The following is a 22337-nucleotide window of genomic DNA, read 5'->3' on the forward strand; positions in this document are numbered from 1 at the left end:
GAAATGTTTAATGAAAAAAAAAAAATCTTGAATGAGAACAAATGGTTAACACTGTAAGAAAATTGGAACCTAAATGAATGACTGATGAATCCCTTTCCTGGGCTTGTGCAAAAGTATGGTTGTCTCTAAGAATCTAACATTTGTAACGACTCTCACTCTGTTCTGCAAAGAGTGAGCTCAAGGGTGTGTGGTTAATGTACTAGCCAAGGAGGAAATTCCCTTATGCTCCTAAAATTCCCGAGCTGTGGTTCTCAAACTTGATCCTGGGTTTTGCCACCCAAGATAAGAACTTGTTCACAAGTGGGGCTGCCTGGGGAGAGGGGCGGATGTGCTTTGAATTTCCTTGGTAGAGATACACTGGCTACTTTAGGAAACTTGAGGACTGTCTGCCGATGGTCTGCTGTGTGACAGGGAGCATTAATGAGGTGCGTTGGGGGATTCCAGCTTCCTTAGATCATCAAAGTCTTGGAATAACATGATTTCTTTTCCTGGAACCTCTGTGCAGACCAGGAAACACTTAGCTTTTTTTAAAGTGCATTTTTAGAGGAAATCCTTTAGGAATTTTAAAGGACTGAAAATAGATGTGAGAAAGAAAGGAAAAAATGAAATTTGTTTTATTCTTTCAAGAAAACACCCTCCTTGTTTTTCACATTGTCCATACTGTTTTTTGTTATAGCGCTGAATTACAGGCCTAGCAGGTTCACACTCAAATGCTGTTTCTCAGGCATGTGGCTCATTGCAACAACACTAAGGTTTTTGCCGGAAAAGAAATGTATGTGCCAAGTAGCGTTATGTGTTGGGTTAAAATCCCCTTTTCTTCACACAGTATCCCAAGGCAGACTGATTATGAAAGGTTTTCAGAAGACGATTTCTTGGAATGCAGGAGTATGGGACCAGAAGCCTGCGTGTCACCGTGACAGGAGAAATGATACCACGTCCTGGGGGTGCTTCAGTGGTCCCTACAGGAGTTCTAGCGCTCTCTAGATCTGCAGTTGAGTGTTGCTCCGTTCCTCACTACTGCATTTATTCATGTCATGTCGCTATGAATGAAGTGACACTGCAGAAGAAATCATGACTGGCATCTCAGCTGTCAAAGACTTTTACTTTTGTCCCTAGGCTTGTCCTATTTAAAAATAAGAGTCAAGCAGGAGATGCAGTGGCCTCCATCAGTAGCCAGTGAAACCCCATATAAAAATGTCCCACTCTGCCATGGTTTCATCTCTAGGAGCCCTAGATGCGTGTCTCCCTGAATGAGTGCCAGGGCCTGGCCTTCTTGCTTTGTTTGTCCCAGTCAAGGTGTTATTTATTAAAAAAAATAATAATAAAGAAAAGAAATGCAATCTTGTGGTCTTTACTTGTAGCTTATCTTAGCCTAAGATTAGAAGTACTAGAAAGAAAAATATTTATTGTTTCTGTGTCAGTTTGCATGTCAAAGAAAGCCTGTACGTAGTAAATCATATTAGCACCAATTGTAGCTGAACTGTGTAAACAGACATGGGCATCATTGAATGGCCAATTAAGAAGGGAGAGTCATCTTTATTCCACCTTCGTAACCAGGGTTTACAGAGATTGTCATTTCTCTCTAATGCATCAGAACTACAGGAGGATGTTATAATGCTTTACAGACTATTACGACAAACTTTAAAAATCATCCTCCATGTTTCAAACGAAAAGAAGACCATTACCTCTAGAACTAAACCCTAAACTTCACTTTATACAAGTTTACCTCAGTGAAAATACAAACAGACCTCCACTCTCTAGTTGTTTTCTCACGGAGGAGCAAAGCGTGATCGGTCTAAGTGCACAGAGGCTGAGCCTCAGGTGTGGCAGCCATCTGAGCAGCAAGCTTGGGGGCGGGGCACTGGCACAGACTGCTGAGGATTTTGTTTGCACTTGCAAGTAACTTCCAGTTTCACATTGTTGAGCTTTTTATATAAGGATGAGAAAAAGGAGATTAAAATAGTATTGTAGTATTGTTCTGATGGCAGCATGATATATAGCTATTCCTGATGGCAAACCTCAGCGAAACCTGCATTCTGAGACAGCCATGAAAGGGCAATGGAGTCCCAGCTCCCAGGTGGGCACAGGCAAGGTCAGGAGTCTCTAGAAAGACCCTGGTCACTGTAAAATGCCAATTCAAGAGGCTCTCTCAAATGCCATCTTCCTAAGGGCATTTCACCTTTGTAATCTCTGCTGCATGGTGTTTCTCTCTTCCGATGAGGTTTTCCTTTACTGAATGATTTTTAACTGCTCTGTGATTGAAATAAACTCTTGTTCCCTTTGTTTCTGATTAGAAGGCATGGATCTAATGTAACTAAAAAGAAAAATAAAATAATAAAAAAAAATAATAAATAAAAGCAAATGCAAGCTATTAATGAAAAAAAAAAAAAGAAGGCATGGATCTGCCCTCCGTTCCCCTTGTTTAATTAACTCAGAGCTATATGAAGATCTTTCATTTCTAAATAAAATGACGCATATGTTCTTACTACGTGGTTTACAAGGAATGACTTCCTCATTCCTCATTCTAAGTTATGGTCACTAACTTCATGAAAATAATACTATTATAATCCGGCCCCTGCCTCTGGACCCACCAACCCAACAGAAAGGTCTAACTGTCAGAAGTTAGCGTCCAGGGCAGTCCTTTTCCTAATCCTGGAGAGTTCTGCTAATATATACAATCCTTCACACTGGGCTTGCTCTAAAGATTTTCATATTTAAATAAACAAAGCAATTTATCTTCTAAGCCCTCACTTTTAGATTGTGGTACACCCTCATTGTGTGTACAGAACATATTATGTCATTTACATTTTTTTTCTAGGACATGTCCTCTGTTGTTCCATACCACAAAAATACCAGAAAGTCAAAAACAGCCCAGCTCACTGCCAAACTGCCAAACCTGCCTAGGATTTAAATCAGATATAATTAGAGAACAGAATTGTCTTTTCAGTAATGACACAAGTTGACACAGCAGAACCAAGACAGAAGAATAGTCTTGCAGAATAAAAACTGTTCAAATTGATGACTGGTTTTTTTATTTTTGACCTGCAGGGACATTCTATTCTTTCATTTCTTGGGCTTTTCTTTAGGAATAAATTAAAATTTAGAGTGTGTGCATGTGTGTGCAAATGTATTTGCTCAAGTGCATGAGATTGTGTATATGTGGGTGTGTACAAGTGTGTATGTGTGTGTGATGTCACATGGTTTTTAAAAAAAGAAACCACAACTTAGAAATCCCATTAGTTGTACATTCTGAGGTGTTGTGGTCATTTCACATGGTCTTTATGTTAAAATCTGAGATTCAAATTTAAATAACATAAAAATTATTTTCAAATATCAATCCAGGAACAGTTGCCAATAGAAACTTATCATTTCCTTTTCATGAACTACACTTTAATGGAGAAATTAGAATATTTTGGTTACTTTTCAATTTTTCACACTGATTTATTTAATAGATAACAAAAGTCATTTCTAGAAATAACTTTATCTGATTAACCTCTAAGAAGATTGTGCTTTGTATTTTTTAACTGTGGACAAGTTTTAAGTACTACTGTTTTTGAAAGGCAAATGTAATTTGGATTCTATCTTGATAATAATGATAAAATATGGCAGGCTGAATGGTCTCACTGTGTGGGACATGAAGACAAGATGAGCTCTGATTTTGCTCCCTTGCTCCTTGGGATTGTTCTTTCACTTGACTTCCCTCATGCTGTCTCCACCACTGCTCCTGCCCTCCGGGTCCTCAGCAGCTCTCTGGGCTCTTCCTCTCACCTCTGCCTCCTCTGCTTCATGGTCATCACAAAGGCCAGGCTTTAGAACCTTCTTCAATCTGCTCATTTTCCTGAACAAGTGCTCCCCTGCATGTGAGTCTGAGCTCTCTGTCCTGTTGAGACCTAGCTCTGGAGGTTACCTTTCAGCTCAGGGGGCTGCAACTACCCCGACTAAGCCATGGTACTATAAATGTCATTGACTCCTCTCCATTCCAGGAGCTGGGAGTTCCAGCATGAAGGCATCAGCAGACTGGGTGTCTAGTGAGAATGCGATTCCTTGCACAGAGGTGGCTGTCTTTGACTAGCCTCTTTTCTTAGGGTGCTGATTTCAATCAGTGTGGCACACAGCTCACAGGGCTATAGCCATGGCAGTTGTCCAAGGCCCCTTGTATGACATCTGAGAGCTCAAACTGGTACCATTGCCTTGGGTGTTAGAGAACTTGTTGGATATAAATATTAATATCACAGCAATAGGTCCTCCTTGAAGTCTCAGTAGCTCTTTAAAACCAGCATGTGAAAAACATACTGCTGCAACACTTCTGACTTGCTGTTCCCGACACCCTCGGCTCTCATTGTCAAAGCCTTGCAATGCCTGAGTCTCTCTTTTCTTCCACGCCCCATTCATGATTCCACCCTCTGTGTTCACTTCCCCATAACTACTGTTCCCACTCAAGGCCCTCCATCCTGAATCAGCCTTTTTTCTTAAACCCTTGCTTTCATTGGGACAATTAATTCCTCAGAATTCAAGAGAAGAACACAAGTAGGTATGAATTACTGCTACAAAGTAAAGATAAGTGAGTGGTGAAGTGAGGCCCAGGAGAATGGTGAGGATGGGAGGCTGGAAGAGAATGATAGCAGGAGATGGTATGCAGAATGTGGGCCTGCTAGCGAAGGGGAAAGGGGGCAACCAGGAGGAAGGAAACAAGTTTTTGTTTAACATGAGCAAAATGCACAATTTTATATTTTTCTGTGAATAAAACCAAATAATAAACCAAAACTTTATTATGGGAGAAACAAGACAACATATTATTATAATAACCACTAAATGTGTGTGTACAGAGATGGTATGCATATTACAAGACACAATATAGACATAGCTAGATTCTGTATTTCCCAACACAAAACTACCATACTAAGGACCACCAGAAGCCTGATGGTTGACGCTGACATTCTCAGGGAGTAGAACCCTACTGCTTTTGAGTCAGGTCCCATCACAGTTGCGATTTGAGAGTACCCAGATCATGCCAGGCATTGATCTGGCCAGGCAGTGAGCGTATGGAAGTAGCAAAGAACCCACAGCTGCCCTCATTTGCAGCCTTACACAGCCATGTGCATTAGTTCTTGACACAAGCTTAGGGAGAGCCCAGAGTAGTCCAGTGAGCTCTGCCCTGAGTTTCAGAACAGGCTAGGTGGGACAAAGAGGAGAAACCAGGCACAGAGAAGAGGCAGCAGTGCCCAGCCCAGACATTGAATCTGAAGCTAGAGAAACATTAATGCCGGCCCAGTGCTTCGCTACTGACCATGTGAATTTGAGCACAGAGAGCCCCCACTCTCTCCTAATAAAAGACAAAATATGACTTGCTGCAAGGACTCATCATGAGTTAGAAATACAGTCCACTCTGTCTCAGCTTGTTACTGATGGTAACGATGGCTCCAGCACCCGACACAAGCCAAGGATGCTTCCACTGTACAACTAGTCTAAAGCCCTTCAATGCTGTCCTGAAGAGCTCAAGCTGCACCTCAGAGGTGCTAGAGAGTGGCTCCAAATTTTGGCAGGGAGACAGTGTCATCGGATTTGTGTTTCAGAAGCTTGCTGACAGCAGTGGGATGACCTAGCAGCAAAGAGCTGGACAGAAAAGCATGTGTGGATTCGCTCCCCAACAGTGGCCATTACTCTCCACAATCATGCTGTTATTAAAACATGATACATGAGAGGAACAATTGCATCTGTCCTTTTTTGAAACAGACCACAATAGTGTAAGTAGAGATAAGAACCTGAGATTTCCACGCTCATTCCCAGACCTGCTCAAGTTATAGATTCATAATGTTTAATATCAAAAAGACCCTAGGCAAATGAGCTCTTTTTTTTTTTCAAGACAGGATTTCTCTGTGTAGCCTTGGCTGTCCTGGACTCACTTTGTAGGCCAGGCTGACCTCAAATTCACAGAGATCCGCCTGCCCCTGCCTCCCTGAGTGCTGGGATCGCAGGTGGGCATCACCATGCCAGGCTCCACTTATTTTAAAATTATTTTACCTCTTAAATTAAAAGTTCTTAGCATGAGGTCTGTCCGTGAGTGAGCTTCAAAAAGTCCCTAAAATCAGAAACAAAACTATAAGCATGCTTTTTCCCTTTTAGAGGGTGACCACATAGCATTCGTTACATGGTCAAAGAGGTTTGAGATCCAACCCCCAAATTAAAAACTATTGTCCGTGTGTGTGTAGAAAAGACCTTGTATTGAAAGGTTTGTCTGTTTTAGTTTAGTTTGTTTTTTTATTATTGTTGCTGGGTTTTGTTGTTTTTAAAACAGAGTCTCATACTATGTCCCAGGCCAACCTTGAACTTATGATCCTCTTATCCCAGTTTCCTGGGTGCTATAATTACAGGCAGGTGCCACCATGCCTTGTATATTTTTAATGAGCCCTAACTTAGACATTATGCTTGAACCTGTGGCTCTTGGCTATACAGTAGGCATTTTGGACTTAGATCCCAGGTTGAGCTCCAGGGCTTCCCCCTAAACACCTGCACCATCTCTTAGAACTAACTGCTCAGACTCCTTAGGGATCCTTTTCATTTTCTCATGCTTTGCATCTAACCCCTCAGGGCCATGACCTCTATTTTCAGAACCTACCTGGAATCCATCATTTCACTCACCAACTGCTTCCACCCTGACTTAATTCTCCATTGCTGTTTCCCAGTAAACCAGCTGGTCCTGACCAGCCTCTCCTTGTCTGCCTTGCTCTTGTCTAGTCTGTGACCAAAGCAGTGCCTGCTCCGCGCCCCTAGCAGCTTCCCCTCTCAGTGGACCCTACACTACTCCACTGACTGGGACACTCCACAGAACCTGACCCTATTGTTCGCCCTCTGCTGCATCTCCACAGTGACCTCTGTGGCTTCGCCAAAGCCTTCACACATGCAGCGAGTGTCCTCTGCCTAGAGGAAAGCTTCCCTGCAGATCTGTGCGGCCTACGCTCTCCCATGAGGCAAACATTCGCTCTGATGACCCTTCTTGAGCCATCTGTTTTAGAATTGTAACCTCTCCCCACAATCGCCGCTCCTCTGCTGTGTGACCAAGGATGTGTATTACACTCATTATTTGCTCACTCTCCCACGTTATAATGTAGGTCTGGGGAATCAGGGAGGTATTTTTGTTTCTCTCCTCGTGACATGTAGGGCTCCCATCAAAATCTCAGCAGAGTGCAGCAATATTGATGGATGAAGTTCATTCAGAGACTCCTCACCATTGTTGCTATTACCACCCCATGCTCTCTGCTCACTATAACTTTCTGTGTATTGTTTCTATAATTATGCAGGACTATTCTAGTATATTCTGCATCTTTTCTAAATTACCCTTTGCTTAAAATGAAGACTGACAAAATGATCACTGTAGCTCTTTGTGAGCTTTCAGCCTCCCCATATTAACCTGGAAACTGCTTCTAACAGCTCCTTGGCAACTAAAAGGTCATCTCTGCCCACAAATCAGAGGTTCTCCAAATTCCACACCAGAGCTGCTGTGGAGATTCCTTTAAGTTTGCTATAAATTAATAATTATATTTTTTTAAATGTCATGTTGACTGGATGTAACAATACCTACAGATTTCAATGCTTTTCATTGTTATATTGGCATAACTGCTTTATTTAACAATAACTTCCTTTATTGCCCGGTTGTAGCCCTATGCCGAGAATATGAGACATTTTGATAATAACTGACACTTGCAAATTTGTCTCTTTTATACATTAGGACTTCTTTTCTTTTCTTTGGTTGTTTTTTGGCATTTAGAGACAGAGTCTCGCTGTATAGACTAGACTTGTCTTGAACTCCCAACAATCCTCCTGCCTCTGCCATTGAGTGCTGGGATTGCAGTCATGTGCCATCACGCTTAGCTGCATTTGCAGGTTTTATTCTAGATAGTGCTAAAGCACAAATGATGTGGGCCTAGCATACAAAGCCTGGGCTTCTTTGCTGAAACTCTTTGACATGACAGTAATGAGCCAAGATCTGAGGCCTTGGTCATAACCAATTCATGTGGTAAATGTAGTTTTTCAAGTCACTAATTTTTGATGTTGCTGTATTTATTTTACACTCTTTTAGGCTTTACAAGAAGAACTAGAGACCCGGTCTAATCAGGTGCGAAGTGCAGAGAAAAAGTTACAGCACAAAGAACTGGAGGTGCAGGAGCAGGTAGGTCCTCTCTGGCTACCTTGTTCCTTCCTTGTCTCGTTGTGTCAGTGTGTCAGCTGGGGTCCTCTGCCCACTTGATGGTCAGAAACAGAGGATGATCAGAAACAAGGGCAAGCATTACCACACACATCAAGAGGTCAAAGACAGTGAAGGCTCTGGGACTGCGGCTCTGATATTCTGATGGCTCTACCTCGTTTGGTGGCATAATTCTCAGTGCAATTCCAAGAAGGGTACAGCAATGTCACACACATCCCACCCGTATCTGCACTATCTGCAGAAGGTAGTCAGTTCCTAGAATCGTCTTCGAAAGAATAAGGAACTGATTTAGATTCACTCCTCCGACTTCTTTTATACTGTTTTGGCTACAGCAGGTCACATGCTCAGCCCAGCATGTCCCATGAAGGCCAAGAGGACTGAGATTTCCTCAACTAGCCAGTCAGACCCACCAGCTGATAATGGAGTTAGGCAAGAAAGGAAAGAAAAACACAGAAGCAGAGAAATAAACATTGGGTAGGCAGCTGACAATGTTTAAAAATAAGTTGACATATATTCTGATTTCCCTTCAGATTGTATAAAGCCCCATAAAATAAATGGACATTATTTAGTTAACAGGCATAAATAATATTTTCTTTTTAATTTTGATGTTCTCTTTCTTTTCATTCTGTTAATAAAATAAGCTATGACAATACCTATTTCATTTTCAAGTGACAGGCTTATTTTTACTCAACTCTTAGGTTTAATGAATTATGGTAAGTGGCAATTTGACACTTTAAAAGCTTTAACAGTGGACCAACACAGAACATGAGTGTTAATAAGAATCCTGGGAGATGCATTGTCCTCAGCCACTGGGGACAGTCTTGCCACAATGTCCTCCACATCACAGGACACCACACACAACTCACCAGGAGCACTGCCAGATCTCCATACCTGAGCTGAGTTGGTAAAGCTCAGTACAGGCTCTCAGGATTGGTCATTTGACTTTTGAAAAACACAAATGTTCTGGTGTCGTAATGAGGCACTGCTCATCTCTAGAGATGTGAACAGAAGGGGGCTCAAGGCAGACAGTGGGGCAAAATGGTGCTGAGTTCTAAAAGTTGCTGAATTGTGCTGTTGTCAAATAAGTCCCCGTTCTGTAGCTTGTCTCTTCATTCTTTCAACAGACTCAGCAACCAAAATGTTTTTATTTAAGTTCAGCTTATCAGCTTTTCCTCATATGGATCATGTCCTTAGTGTCAAGCCAGACAACTTTTTCCTAACATTAAGTTCCAGATTTTCTCCTTTTTCCTCTGAAGTTTTACAGCTTTTTAATTTACATTCAAGTATGTGATCCATTATGAGTTAATTTGTATATTAGGATTTGGGGCTTAAAATGAAAACTTACTGACTTGACTTGACTTGACTTGTCAAGTGACTTGACTTCCTATAACTTCTTGCCATGCCATAGTGTAGTTCCTGTATAATATAGTACATATATATGTATATATATATATATTTCTGTTTTTATAAATTCATATGCATGCATTTATATATTGTGTATTACATAGTTTTTTTACATACAGTCAAAAACAAGGTGGGAATACTTTGATGAAAGTACTTATACTTTTCAGATGTCTACAAGGGGACAGACATTGTTCCAGAAGCACTTAATCCTCCCTGTGTCCAAAGAAAGTCAGCATGGCCATCTCCAGTTTTCAGATGGCCATGTAAGACCACACCTAGCAGAGATGTTCCAGACATAAGGTCATCTGAATTCTAGACCTTTGTTTCTATCTCCTGATAACTTTGAGATTCATTTCCAGTTAATATAAGAAAAGAAAAAAACAAAAAAAACAAACAAACTGGTGCTGGTTTCAAATCATAGGATGGCAAGAAGACAAACCTGGAATTCTAAATGCCTCTGACAGTAGCGAGTGTCATTGACCTTCTACAGGTAGAGGAATGCAAAGGAAATGAACGCAGGACAGATTTGGCCACAGGTGGAAAATGTACCCTTCAGTGGGAGTGTGGTGGCAGGCAGGTCCAAGTAGCATGGGTCTAATTGTCACCGGAAGGTCACCTGAGCACCATTCTCTGTTCAGGGCACCTCTAACTAAAATAATTAAAAAAAAAAAAAAAAAAAAAAAAAAGCTTTTGTAAAGCGGAAAACTTTCCGGGGTCCCTGGAGGGCTGCAGCTTCTCCATTTTGTGGTAAAATGTGACTTAAGGTAATACTTTGTTGACACCACTTAAATTCATGGCAAAACTTCACACAGAAAATTCCATAATAATGTTGAGAGTTGGGAAATCGAGAAATCCCAAATGAACAATAGGGAAGGATTCAGGAACTACTTTCAGCCTTTTTTTGTTGTTGACTTCTTTTTGATCATCAAAGTTGCTTTCATGTTTGCAGTGACAATAGCGTTTTAGAATATTTCTTACACTGATTCCTGATATCTTCTATTAGGCTACAGTTTACGAAAGAAACATCAGGAAATACCCGTGGAAAAAGCTGCATGTTCTTAGTCATTGCCACCAAGAGGTGTTAGGTTCTTTCCACAAGTTCCTAGGCTGCAGCTGGAACTGAAAAGCCAGTTTCAACAACAAAAAAAAAAAGCAAGGAGTCTGTACTTAATAAATAAATAATATTCCTCTAACTTATTTAATCTTTTATCTAAATTTGACTCATGTTCCCCCTTTCAATTGATGACACCAAGAGAAATAGTCAGAAAGGATTAGGACTCCTACGATGGTGGTTTCTTAGGGTCTGCTTCTGTGTGGACCTAGGAGAGCTAAAATGTTGACAGCATTATAATATGCCTCTCCTTTTTATCACCCGTCAAAGTGACTGCAGTAACAGTAGCTAGCCGTACATCACCCAATCAAACAACTGAAGTGAATGTAAAACAGCTACTTAGAATTTTCTTCTCTTTCTTGTCAACTAAATATCATTATCCTGATACTGGTTGCATAAAAAAATCAAATTGAAACTGGCAGAATTACAAAAGACAATTTCCTAGGCTGCTTTTTATAACTTAGTTACTTTAAAAAAAAAAAAGTTTAAACTGTTTCTGGTTTTCATTTAAGAAAAATTCCTGTGTTTTGATTTTACAAAAACAAAAAAATGAATGAGGCATTTTAAAAGTTATGTTTTTAATTAAAAACAAAAGGCTGCTTCTCATCAGGTCTTGATGGGTGGTATCCTTTCTACCCACTTGCCTCAGTGCCGTCAACTCTTCTCTGTATTCTCCACTGGCAGAACAGCAAGCCAGGCAGGGCCACAGAGCACACCTTCATCAGCGGTCCAGAGGAAGCCCCGGCCCTCTGCAGACTCAGAGAACTAGAATGAAAAAGAACTAGTTTCCTAAATTAACCTTGCGAAAGCACGACCCTCCACAATCCCCGAATAGTAAAGTAGTATAATCACCATTAGACTTATCCACACCAGGAATTAGCGTTAGTCCTAATTCCAGAAAAGATCTGGGCAGTAAACCCATAGCTACAGGAAAGGGTGAAGTCAGAACTCTGATCAGACTTCATCTTGAGCAAAGAAACAGCCCTCCAGAAAGGCTGTGCTGTCTCTGATATATGGCACGGAAGTAGCTGACCCAGTGAAGGCTGGGTATGCTGTGCCCCCTCTCTGGACATTATTTTCCATCATGGTAACACAGCATAAAATGTACAGATGCTATCACTCGAGTTCAGGTGCAGATCAGAATATCATGGCTAAAACTAAAATTCACCTGTAGGATCAAATGCTTTATAATTCAAAAGGCGAATAGATGATTTGATCTGGCAAATTTTAGAGAAAAGAAGGGGGAAAAAAAGTTAACCTAAACTTTGGCTTGGTATTTTTAAGTCTGGATAAAGCATATTTTTATAACAATGTCACTAGGCAGTGTCATATTCTAGCTTGATATAAGTGTAGGTACTGAGCACCTGTCACAAGTCCCCTGTTTCAGACTGACTGGTGATCTGAAAGTTGAAAACATGATTGGCTTTCATATTGATTTAATTGATTTTGCCAGGAGCTAAGGAAAGATTTCATTAAGTCTCATGGTCTCTTGATACATTGTTGACTTTCTCCTTTTTCATTCTTGATTACATTGATCACTTTATTTCTCATAAAAATTATTTTAAATAAGTTATTTTTTAAACCAACACTTTAGAGGCTTCCTAATAAATAATCTACAGTGCTGACCATTTCATAGAAGAGGCTTTCTTTTCTCCTCGGTGATTTTTTTTTTTATTTTCTCCCCACCTGGTGCTGAGGATGGAGGCCAGAGCCACTAAGCCATGTCCAAATGAATGTCACAATGCCAAGAAGCCAGGTGTGCCTGTGGACTCCAGGCAGGGAACTAAAGTGGGGGCTTTTGCTTCCACAAGGCTAAGTTATGGAAAGAATGAAAGCCCTGACACTACTTCACATGTTCTTGGTCCCTGGGGAGAGCAGGAGTGAGGATTCACCCTGGAGAAGGTTAGGTTTGTCTAGAGTTTGGCCCTTTTGACAGGGGGTCATTTCAAGAGCCTCAGGAACAAAGCAGCCCCCTCCCTGGCTGGTCAGGAAAGAGCTACTCCGGCAGCCTTCAGTGAAAAGCTCCTGGTTCTTACCTACCTCGCTACCTGGGGTACCTGCTGTAGCTCCTAATAGTGTGTGATGTGTCCACATCTAGACTGTCTGGGCACAGTCAGCCCACAAGTTGTCCTTAAATATATAGTTTCTAAAAGTCACTCACCCCTCACATTTTAGTCAGCGCTTTGTAAACCCAACTTCATGATTACAGTCTAAATACATTGGTTAATTTAAGAGAGAATTAGTGGCAAAGCCAGTCTCAGTGGTCACCATGTGCTTGAGTCTGAGACCCCAACAAGACAAAAGCCATCCAGCAGGAAAAGCATTGCAGCTCTAAACCCACCCGTGTCACTACTAGCCATACATTCTTAGTCATGTCCCTTCTTCATCCGTCAACTGTAATACCTGCCTACAGGGCTCTTGGGACCATCAAAACAAGATAGCAGATGTAAAATACTTTGAACATTATAAAACATGCAGCTGTGGTGTGTGTGATTATTCATAGCAGGGAAGGGGCATTACATGGACAGAAGAAAGGCATTCCAGTTATGGCGCAGAATACAAGGAGTTGTGAAGCAGAACTACCCTGACGTGGTCAGGGGATATTTGGTCATGTCTTGGCCAGAGGGCAATATCAGTAAAGAGGAAAACAGGACCAGAAAATTGGTTTCATTCATTTTTGTCCATTAAAAAGAAAGAAAAAGCTGCTTTGTTCCTGAGTGTCTGCTCAGCACCACTCAGCACGATGGGATGTGTCAGGGCAGTGGTGGCCACTCTCGGATGAGGTGCTGGGGGACTACAGCCATTTCGGCCATGGTCAGAACAATGTCAGCAGCTGGAGACTTTTTCAGATGGGGAGTGCTACTCCGCCTGGTTTACAAAGATTAGTCAGCCACAGTAGATAAGAGATCCATTCAGACATTCCAGCATGGAAATTCACATCGCAAGTTATAAGAGAAGCGTGAAAGACTTGAAATAGATGTTCTCAGAGAGAGTGGAAAGCATGGGTAGGAAGATTTGCTCACAAGGGAAGTTTCACAAAACACAGATGTGGAAGCAAGAGCAAGAAAGGAGAGTATCAAAACTGGCAGAGTTTTTAAATGACAAGATGGTGCACCGTAGACATTACTGCACTTATTTCTTAGATGTGGCATATGAGATGTTAGGAGCGACACTCAAGTGGAGCTGAAGATCTGAATTGCCAACTCCAGAAAGAGTCCTTGTGCACTGCAGCAGAAGCCCACAGCATGGGCTTAGGTACCAAGAGGCCTTAAGTGGGTACGGACAGGACCAACTGAAGGGACCCAAAAAGTAGAGACAAATACAAAGGAATCCAGTGAGTATAGGAAGAGAAGAGCAGAGCCAGGAGAGCTTAATGCTATGGAATCTGGACAGTATTGCCCTTCAGACTGTGCTCTGTAGGGTAAGAACTCTCACCTTCATGACAGCTTGAGCCATTTGATTCTGTGAAGGCCTTGCTGTCTCACCCCACACTGAGCCTTTCCCTTCCTCTGTCTTTAAGAGCATTGTGGCACTTCCTGTGTCTCCATTGAAGGCTTTCCCACCCACCTTCCTTGGTTACTGAGTGCTCTGAGGGTGGGACTGTGCTGGAATTGTGTTAGGGCTGTTTGTCAGCGCTTAGCCCCGTGCCTGCCTCATGCACTCAGTGCTCAGTGAGTATATTTTTCTTTTTTCTTTTTTTGGTTTTGATTTGTTTTGTTTTTCAAGACAAGGTTTTTCTGTGTAGTCTTAGCTGTCCTGGAACTCGATCTGTAGACCCAGCGGCCCTCAACTCAGAGATCTACCTGCCTCTGCCACCCAAGTGCTGGGATTAAAGGTGTACACCATCACCACATAGTGGGAGAAAGAAAGGAAAGAGTATCAGAGCAACAGGAAAGTGTTAGGTAGAGAAATCAGGGAGGAAGATTAACAGCATCACATGCTATAAGTAATTAAGGATGAAGATGTGCTCAAAAGCCACTGAACTCGACTCATGAGTACAGGCCTTTTGTATTAACCTTCTAAACATGTTCTAAGAGACCTTCTAGGCAAATATTTGCCTAGACTTATGAAATTAATAGTCCAGCTATTCATGGAAGGTGGTCATTTCATTTGGCAATATCATCATACCTTCTCGTGGCCTCTGAGGCCCTCAGCTATTCCCCAACATTCTAGAACCCAAAGGGTTGGGAACCAGGGAAAAACTAAGGTAGAGATGCCAGGACACACTCCTCAGCCCTCCTTCCAGCTCACCTTTAAAATAGGGCAGATTCTCCTCCTGAATTTCTTTTAAAAGATCTTGTCAGGGACCCATGAGATGACTCAGCAGATAAAAGCCCTGGGTAGTCAGTCCTGATGACCTGACTTTAATCCCTCAAGCTAATGACAGAAGGAGAGAAGGGAGTTCAAAAGTTGTCCTCTGCTTTACAAACACACACACACAAATGCACACCTAGCTCACGGCAGACCCATGCCTATGCACATATCATACATACACAATGATAATAGGGAACCTTTTTTAATGCCCAAGGGGGCTAGAGTGAAAAGACGTTTAAATAGTTCCTTGTTGCCTCCACAAATGAACTGAGTCTTCTGCCACTTCCTCCCGGAGATGAAGGAAGTTTGGGCCCTTTAGTGTTCCGTGGCTTTTGGGTGATAACAGCATGGCCTCCCTCACGGGCCTGCTGCCTCCCTACAACTGCTAGCCTCTGTTTTTCCCAATGAGTGTGCTTGCTCAGTGATCTGCCAGGGAATAACATGGTCAGAACAGAACCAAAATCAAGGTGTTCAAAGCTTTCACTTTATAGCTTTGCTTAGCATTAAACCAGCTGAGTCGTCATCAAGGGTAGCCAACAAATCCATGGAGTCCCAGACAGTCTTAAAGACGACGGTGCTGTGAAGACAGAAAATCGTTTAAGCAATAATCGTGACAATTGTTAAAAGGAGGAATCGGCCTTCGACAGATTTCCTAGCCTTTAATTTCCCCATTTTCCATAATGGATTTTAAAACTTCCCAGTCTTGGCTGCTGTGAGCTAACTCATCTGCAGTGAACTCTATCTGAAAGAACTAACAACTCAAAACTATGCTTTCCCCCAGAGCACATTATGAAAACGGGAATAATAATTGCAACAGAAATATAATTCAAAGACTTTTATTGACTTTTCATGTTTAATGGTTATTATTCTGGCTTGTTTCAAGCAATTTTAATAACCACAGTTTATTTACAAAATTCAGACTGATTCTTTTGTTCCTGTGCCAACAAAATGCATTTGTTCCCAGACAGCTGGCATGATGCATCACCCTAAGGCTTGAGTTCCTATGAAGGATAGAAATGCATTTAAGTCCGACCACATCTTCTTCTCAATTAGTTTGACTACAAGCGTCTGTTTTCTGAAACAAACACTTCAACTCGGTGTCAGGGACAATGTATTTTTATGACAATACACATCTCAGAATGTTCCTTGTAAAGCAGTTTGTCCGGGAGATGTCACTAGCAAGGCTGGTCAAGCACTGGTCCCTAAACCCCTCACTAAACATTCACAGCCGTCGCAGCACTGTTTCGAGGCAAACCAAGCGCTCTTTTCTGGTGTGAATGTGCTCTGTGTTTCATCCTTGCTCTCTTCAGTCTCTTTGTTTTGAACGTCAGTGGACTTTCTGTGCTGGGGACCAGAGAGGAGGCGGGATCCCCATTGTACTGCTGCATGTTTTAATCCCGTGCTTTGCTGACGTATCAGAGGCAAGTATCAGTCGAGCACCCACCACGCCAGTGCAGCTGTTTGTCCAGAAAGCATTTTCTGCATTGCTGAAGTGGCTGGCTGTCCCTGCAGCAGAAGAGCCCAGGATCGCACAGGCTACAACACAGCGCTGGAGTGCTCAGAGCCAGGCTGTGCCTGCCTAGCCTGGAGCTCACTTTATGCCCCTGTGATGAAGAAATTCAACAACATTTTCTCACTTCTCTTAGTTAATTCTTAAAGATAGTTTGGGTCTAATTTTAGAACTGTTTAAGATTTATTTTTTAATCCTCAAATGATTTATTCTAAACCAATAAATCATGGAGGCTTTAAAAACTATACATCGGAAACAAAAAAGTTGCTTCTTTACCACCTTTTAAAATCAGTGGGTGAGAACTGTGAAGCATTAACCTTGGGTAATGAGCATGGGGTTTCAGGAGATAAAAAGGAGCCCATGTCCCTGAGCAGTAGCCTATGGAGGCTTACTTTTCTGGCTGCCACCAAGCACTGAATTCCTGGAATTGAGTGAACAGCTGGAAAGAGGAAGTGAAGTGAGAGGTAAACACAGAGACAGTGAGGAGGGTGGAGCGAAGCAGCATGGTACAAGGGGGAGAAGCTTGGATGACTACTTACCCGGCCTGTCACGTTCAGAAGAGAGAGCACCCAGCATTCAAAATGCCACTAACTCTAGGTCCTTTTTTACTTTAGTCCAGCCAAAAATATCTCCTTTTCCTGTTGAAAAAAAAAGCTATTGGGAGGTAGAGGCTGTTGTGGTTGATCAATCATAAACCAGCTGAAGTAAAAGTAAGGAAATATTGATTTGTCTTCAATTCCCAGGTAGATGCTGTGCTGGATTACTAAATCAGGGTCGGATATGGTGGTGCATGGCTTTAATCCCAGCACTCAGGAGGCAGACAGAGTTAGGCAGATCTCTGTGAGTTCAAGGCTAGCCTTGTCTGCATAGCAAGTTCCAGGCCAGACATGGAAACATAGTAAGATCTTGTCTCCAAATAATCAAGAAGGAAGAACTAGAAAGGGAAACTGGGGACAAGGCTCAATGGGTGAGAGCAGGTACCACTCGAACAAGGGACCTGCACCCGTGTCTGATGGCTTGCAGCTCTAGGGATCTAACGCCTCTGGCTTCCATGGCCACCTGCACTCACGAACACATACCCCTACACACACACAATTTAAAATAAGACAAAAATATTAAAAAGAAAAATCAGAATAATTCCAAGAAGAAAAATAGTATAAATATTCAAACACCAAAGATAATAATTAAAATTAAATGGAGGAAAACCAAGCTAGTGAAGAATAGAGCATTTGTAGGCATGATTAAAAATATTAACAGTGGGCCCTTCTTCATCTCTCTCTCCTTCTCTTCTCTCTGTCTGTCCCTCTGATACTCTGTCTCTGTCTCTCTAATCTGTATTCTCCTCTCTCTTCTAAGCTTTCCTACAGTCTCAGTTTCCCCCTTCCCATAATAAAACTCTTTGTAATTGCACCAAAAAAAAAGTTAATAGTGGGCCTGTTTTGAATGAGATAACCTAGTACTTTGTATAAACTCAGCAAGGAAACTTGGTTATCTTGTAAGGGGTCCAGTATCATGATACAGGAAAACAGGTAGTTAAGATCTGTGCAGGTTTGTGGTGAAGGGGAGAGGAGACACTAAAGGGCAGGGGATCTTCTCCAGGTCCTGATGATGAAGAGACTAAGAGATCTTTTTGGTACTGACCTGGCAGTGCTGTCATGGGGCTCTTCTCTTCTGAATGGACTCTTCTCTCTAAACCTGCCAAACTTTACCAAAAGACCACCAAGCTCCTGCTCTGTGACGAACACATGTACTGCCATATCTTTGTGATGTTTACCCTTCCAAGGCAGGTTCTTTTTAGGGTTTTGTTGTTGTTGTTGTTGTTGTTTTGTTTTTGTTTTTGTTTTTGTTTTTTTGCATTTCTACATAAATCTTAGACTTGAGGATTGGGGAGAGGGCTCAGTTAAGTGTTTGCTGTACAAGCCTGAGTTCAGATCCCCAGCACACACATAAAAAAGCCATGCAGGCAATTCAACTGGTCTGCCCTCAGGAGCCTTTTAGGGTCCTGACAATGTCACCACCTGCATCTATGGCATCATCTGGGACAGGTGCTTCAGATACATATAATGGTATGCCACTCCCACCTGCCCTCTCTAAGCTCTCTCTCTCTCCTCTTGCTCTCTCTGCCTTGATTCTCACCCATGTCTCTCTCTCTCTGCTCTCTCTCCTCTTGCTCTCTCTGCCTTAGTTTCTCTTCTATGTCTCTCTCTCTTTCTCTCTCTCTACTCTCTCTTCTTTTGTACTCTCTCTGCCTCTGTTTCTCTCCTGTGGGCCCCTACCATGTCTGTCTCTTTCTTTCTTTCTTTCTTTCTTTCTTTCTTTCTTTCTTTCTTTCTTTCTTTCTTCTTTCTTTTTTTCTTTCTTTCTCTGTCTATCTCTATCTCCATCTCTATCTCTTTCTCCCCTCTCTAGCACTCTTTCTGCCTTGCTTTCTTTCCTGCCCTCCACTATGTCTCCCTCTCTTTTTACCTCTCTCTCTCCACCTCCATCCAATAAACCTCTTTCATATGAGATCTGACACATGTGGCATTTTTAAATAAATCCTAACACATGCACTGCATATCTTTAATATCCCAGCACCACATAGAGGCTTGCAACCACCGGTAATTATGGTACCAGAGTTTCCAGTACCCGTTTCCCCTCTCCAAGGTCACATGCATGTGGTACACAGACATACATGCATGCAAAATACTCATGCACAGAAAATGATAAGATCATTTTAGATGTATTTGTTAGAAAACTAAGAAAGTATTTCAGAAATGATTTCTGCTGTCTAGTATGCACAAGGCCCTGGGTTTATCCCCCAGCTCAAAAAACTAAACAAAATAAACAAACAAACAAACAAACAAAAACCCAAAAGATAGAATTCAGATGAACCCTTCTGGGTCTATACTCTTTTTTGTTGAAATATTTTTAACAAGTTGTAAATACTCTATAAATACTGTAGTATTACTGTGTGTGTGTGTGTGTGTGTGTGTGTGTGTGTGTGTGTGTTAACATATGTGACTGAGTATGTGTCTATGTTCATCTCTGTGTTTGGAGGGGAACCTTCTTAACCCTGTTCTCCAGATCTGTATTTATTCTGATTATTTTCTCATTGTCTAGCTTTTAGTTTACTAATTTTCTCCTTAACTGTATCTAATCTTCTATTAGGCAGGTCGTAAATATTTATTATATTTTTTTAGTTAGAATTTCTACTTAGTTCTTTTTAATTTTTTATTTTGTTCCAAAGTTCACAATAATTTTCATAATTCTCTTGCACGTATATCTTGATTCTTTTCAAATGTATGTGTGATAGTTGTAATCTAGAGCAAATTTGTTTGTTTTGGATTTTGATCATCTTTCTTTCTTTTGAACTGGCTGTTTTAAGTAGACGATTCATAGGGAATTTTATAGAAATTATTTAAGGCGTAGGATGATGTTAATTTCTTCCAGAGAGAATTTACATTTGTAGTCAGGTAGCAGCACTTTGAGTCTGGAATAATTCCAGTTCATTTTCAGGGACTGAGATGATCTAAAACTAGACTTCATCGCTGGAAAGAGCTGGTCTCCTTCCAAGTCAGTCACTCCCACTCAAAGAACGTCAGCTTTTGGCATCTGCCCAGAGCATGGGGTTTTACCGGGCCCTCCCCTGAGAAAGCCCCAGACTGCAGTTTCGAGTGTGAGAGACTAGTAAACCATCTGTTCAGTTTCTCATCAAGGACTCTAGACATTGGCAAAGTCCACTACATGAGCTGCTCCTGAATGCCAGTCCTGGTTTCTGTGTGATATTAGCCCTGATTTCTTTTCTGCCCAGTCAGTTCTCTAAGGCTCTGAAACAAACTGGGAAAGGACCATCTCGGGTCCATGGCTGGTGGAGCCCCAGGATCTGCTTTCTTTCCTAATTTTTCCCTTTATTTTTCTAGTTTGACCTATAGCAGATTTTAAGATACAGTTTGTCTATTAAGGATTTGTTAGTTGAGTAAACTACAAATACTCCTAGCTGCTTTTCTTTCAATTTTTTATTCAGTGTCTTAGTGCTTTGAGATCACTATGTGTCTGTTGTTCTTGTGCTGAGATGGAACCTCGTCATTACACATGCTCAACAAACACTCTTCTTCTGAGCTGTACCCCCACCGCCCTCCTTTTGTCTGAGAAAAGTCTTGCTAAATTGCCCAGGGTAATCTAAAACTCACTGTGTGACCTACCTTGACCTTGTGTTTGCCATCTTTCTGCCTCGTCCTCGTGGTGTTCCCTGAGAGCTAACTGGGGCTGTGACACAGGCCCAGCTAACTGTCTTTCTCTAGATGACTTTCTAGGTGACTTACTTAGGAAAGTCGTCCCAACCCAGCCTGTGAAGTACGGAGTTCTGTTTTGTGCATTTACCATTAATTATATATTGTATGACTTAATGATGTGATAGACAGAATAGCAGTAGAGACTGTACTCTAATCCCTGAAATCTGTGGGTGTGACAAAAAAAAAGTCTTAATCTTCACAAATATAATCAAGGCAGCCTTATAAAGAGATTATCCCAGATTGGGTTGTGCCCAACCCAAACACACGACTACTATGGGCAGAGAACCTCTGGCAGAAGCAGAGCGTGAGGCAATAGGAAGAGTCAGGATGTTGAGAAAGAACCAAACACAACACTGACTTTAAAGATGGGGGGACTACCTGATGAGCAATGACCGAGAGGCACCCTGAGCTGGCAGCCAGCATGGAACGGGAGCTGTAAGGAGCTGAATTTGCCCCAAAACTTGCATGGACATGGAAAAGTGTTGTTTGCTTGCTTGCTTGTTTGTTTCAGAGACTTTAAATAGGACCTTGGACCAGATGACACCTTGATTTTTTTGCCCTTGTGATACCCATAACAGAGGAACCAGCTGATCCCCTCAGACTTCTGACCTATGGAACTATAAGATAACAAATTCATGTTTTTTTTTAAGAAGATTAATATCAGGTCATTTATTTTAAGAATGATAGAAAATTAGTATAGGAATGTTACTTTATTTTATTTCAAAATAGCTGGTTATTAATGTCATTTTTGACTGAGATGTATTTCCCACATTTAAGTAGAAAGACGTCTTTATCAAGAATCAAATTCTCCATATAGACATGAATCTATTAGGAACTTTCTCCTTCTTCCTTGTGTATCTCATACAGATCCCAGTTACATATCACGTGTGCTGGAGAACACCGTCTGGGTTCCATTCCCAGCTCTGCCATTCCCACTCCAGCAAGTTGGTTTACTTGTCTCTTGCATGTCCCTTCTGAAAGGGTGAATACCCATCTCCTAACATTGATGTGTAGACCACGTCAGCGCTGCAGGGTGCCCGGTGAGAGGACCACCGAGTGCAGCAGGCATTCTCTATGGGGAAAGGGCCCTCCCATCGTAGTCTTGATCACTTTCAAGCACTCCTCTTTCGTGTAAGTCACCCTAAGCCTCAGAGTTTCTTTTTTAGAATCCCGCTGATTGGCTGGCCCCTATTGCACTGAGTGAATGAATGATTTTAGGACAACTGGTGTCTGCAGTACTGCCTTCCTGTCACAGACGTTCCGTCTCAGCATGCTGTGAGCTATTCTTCAGTATGCTTCAGGCCAGCTGACCTGTTTCTCCATGTGGATCTTTTCTTCTGTGGATTTTCCTTATATTTTCTGCATGGTTACTGCTCATGTTTGAAGGAAGTATTCATGGTTTTTTTATATATTACAAAGAAAGAGAAAGAGGGGCAAACAACAAACAGATCTATACTATACAAGCAGAACCAGTCTGGTATTAGGTCTAATGATTTTTCACTATTTCTTTGGCGTTTTCTA

The 22337-nt window shown here is 41.7% G+C and overlaps 1 protein-coding gene across 1 annotated transcript in view; it reads left to right on the forward strand.

Moving 5' to 3' along the window:
- Cep112 (centrosomal protein 112) overlaps window positions 1-22337 on the forward strand; it is a 382050-nt gene that overhangs the window by 332100 nt on the left and 27613 nt on the right. The window contains 1 exon segment of the mRNA XM_055592186.1: window positions 8078-8167. Within this exon segment, the coding sequence (XP_055448161.1) occupies window positions 8078-8167 (90 nt within the window).

The sequence above is a fragment of the Psammomys obesus genome, unplaced genomic scaffold (assembly GCF_907164565.1).
Source record: "Psammomys obesus unplaced genomic scaffold, mPsaObe1.curated_primary_1811, whole genome shotgun sequence".
In the NCBI taxonomy this organism is placed as follows: Eukaryota; Metazoa; Chordata; class Mammalia; order Rodentia; family Muridae; genus Psammomys; species Psammomys obesus.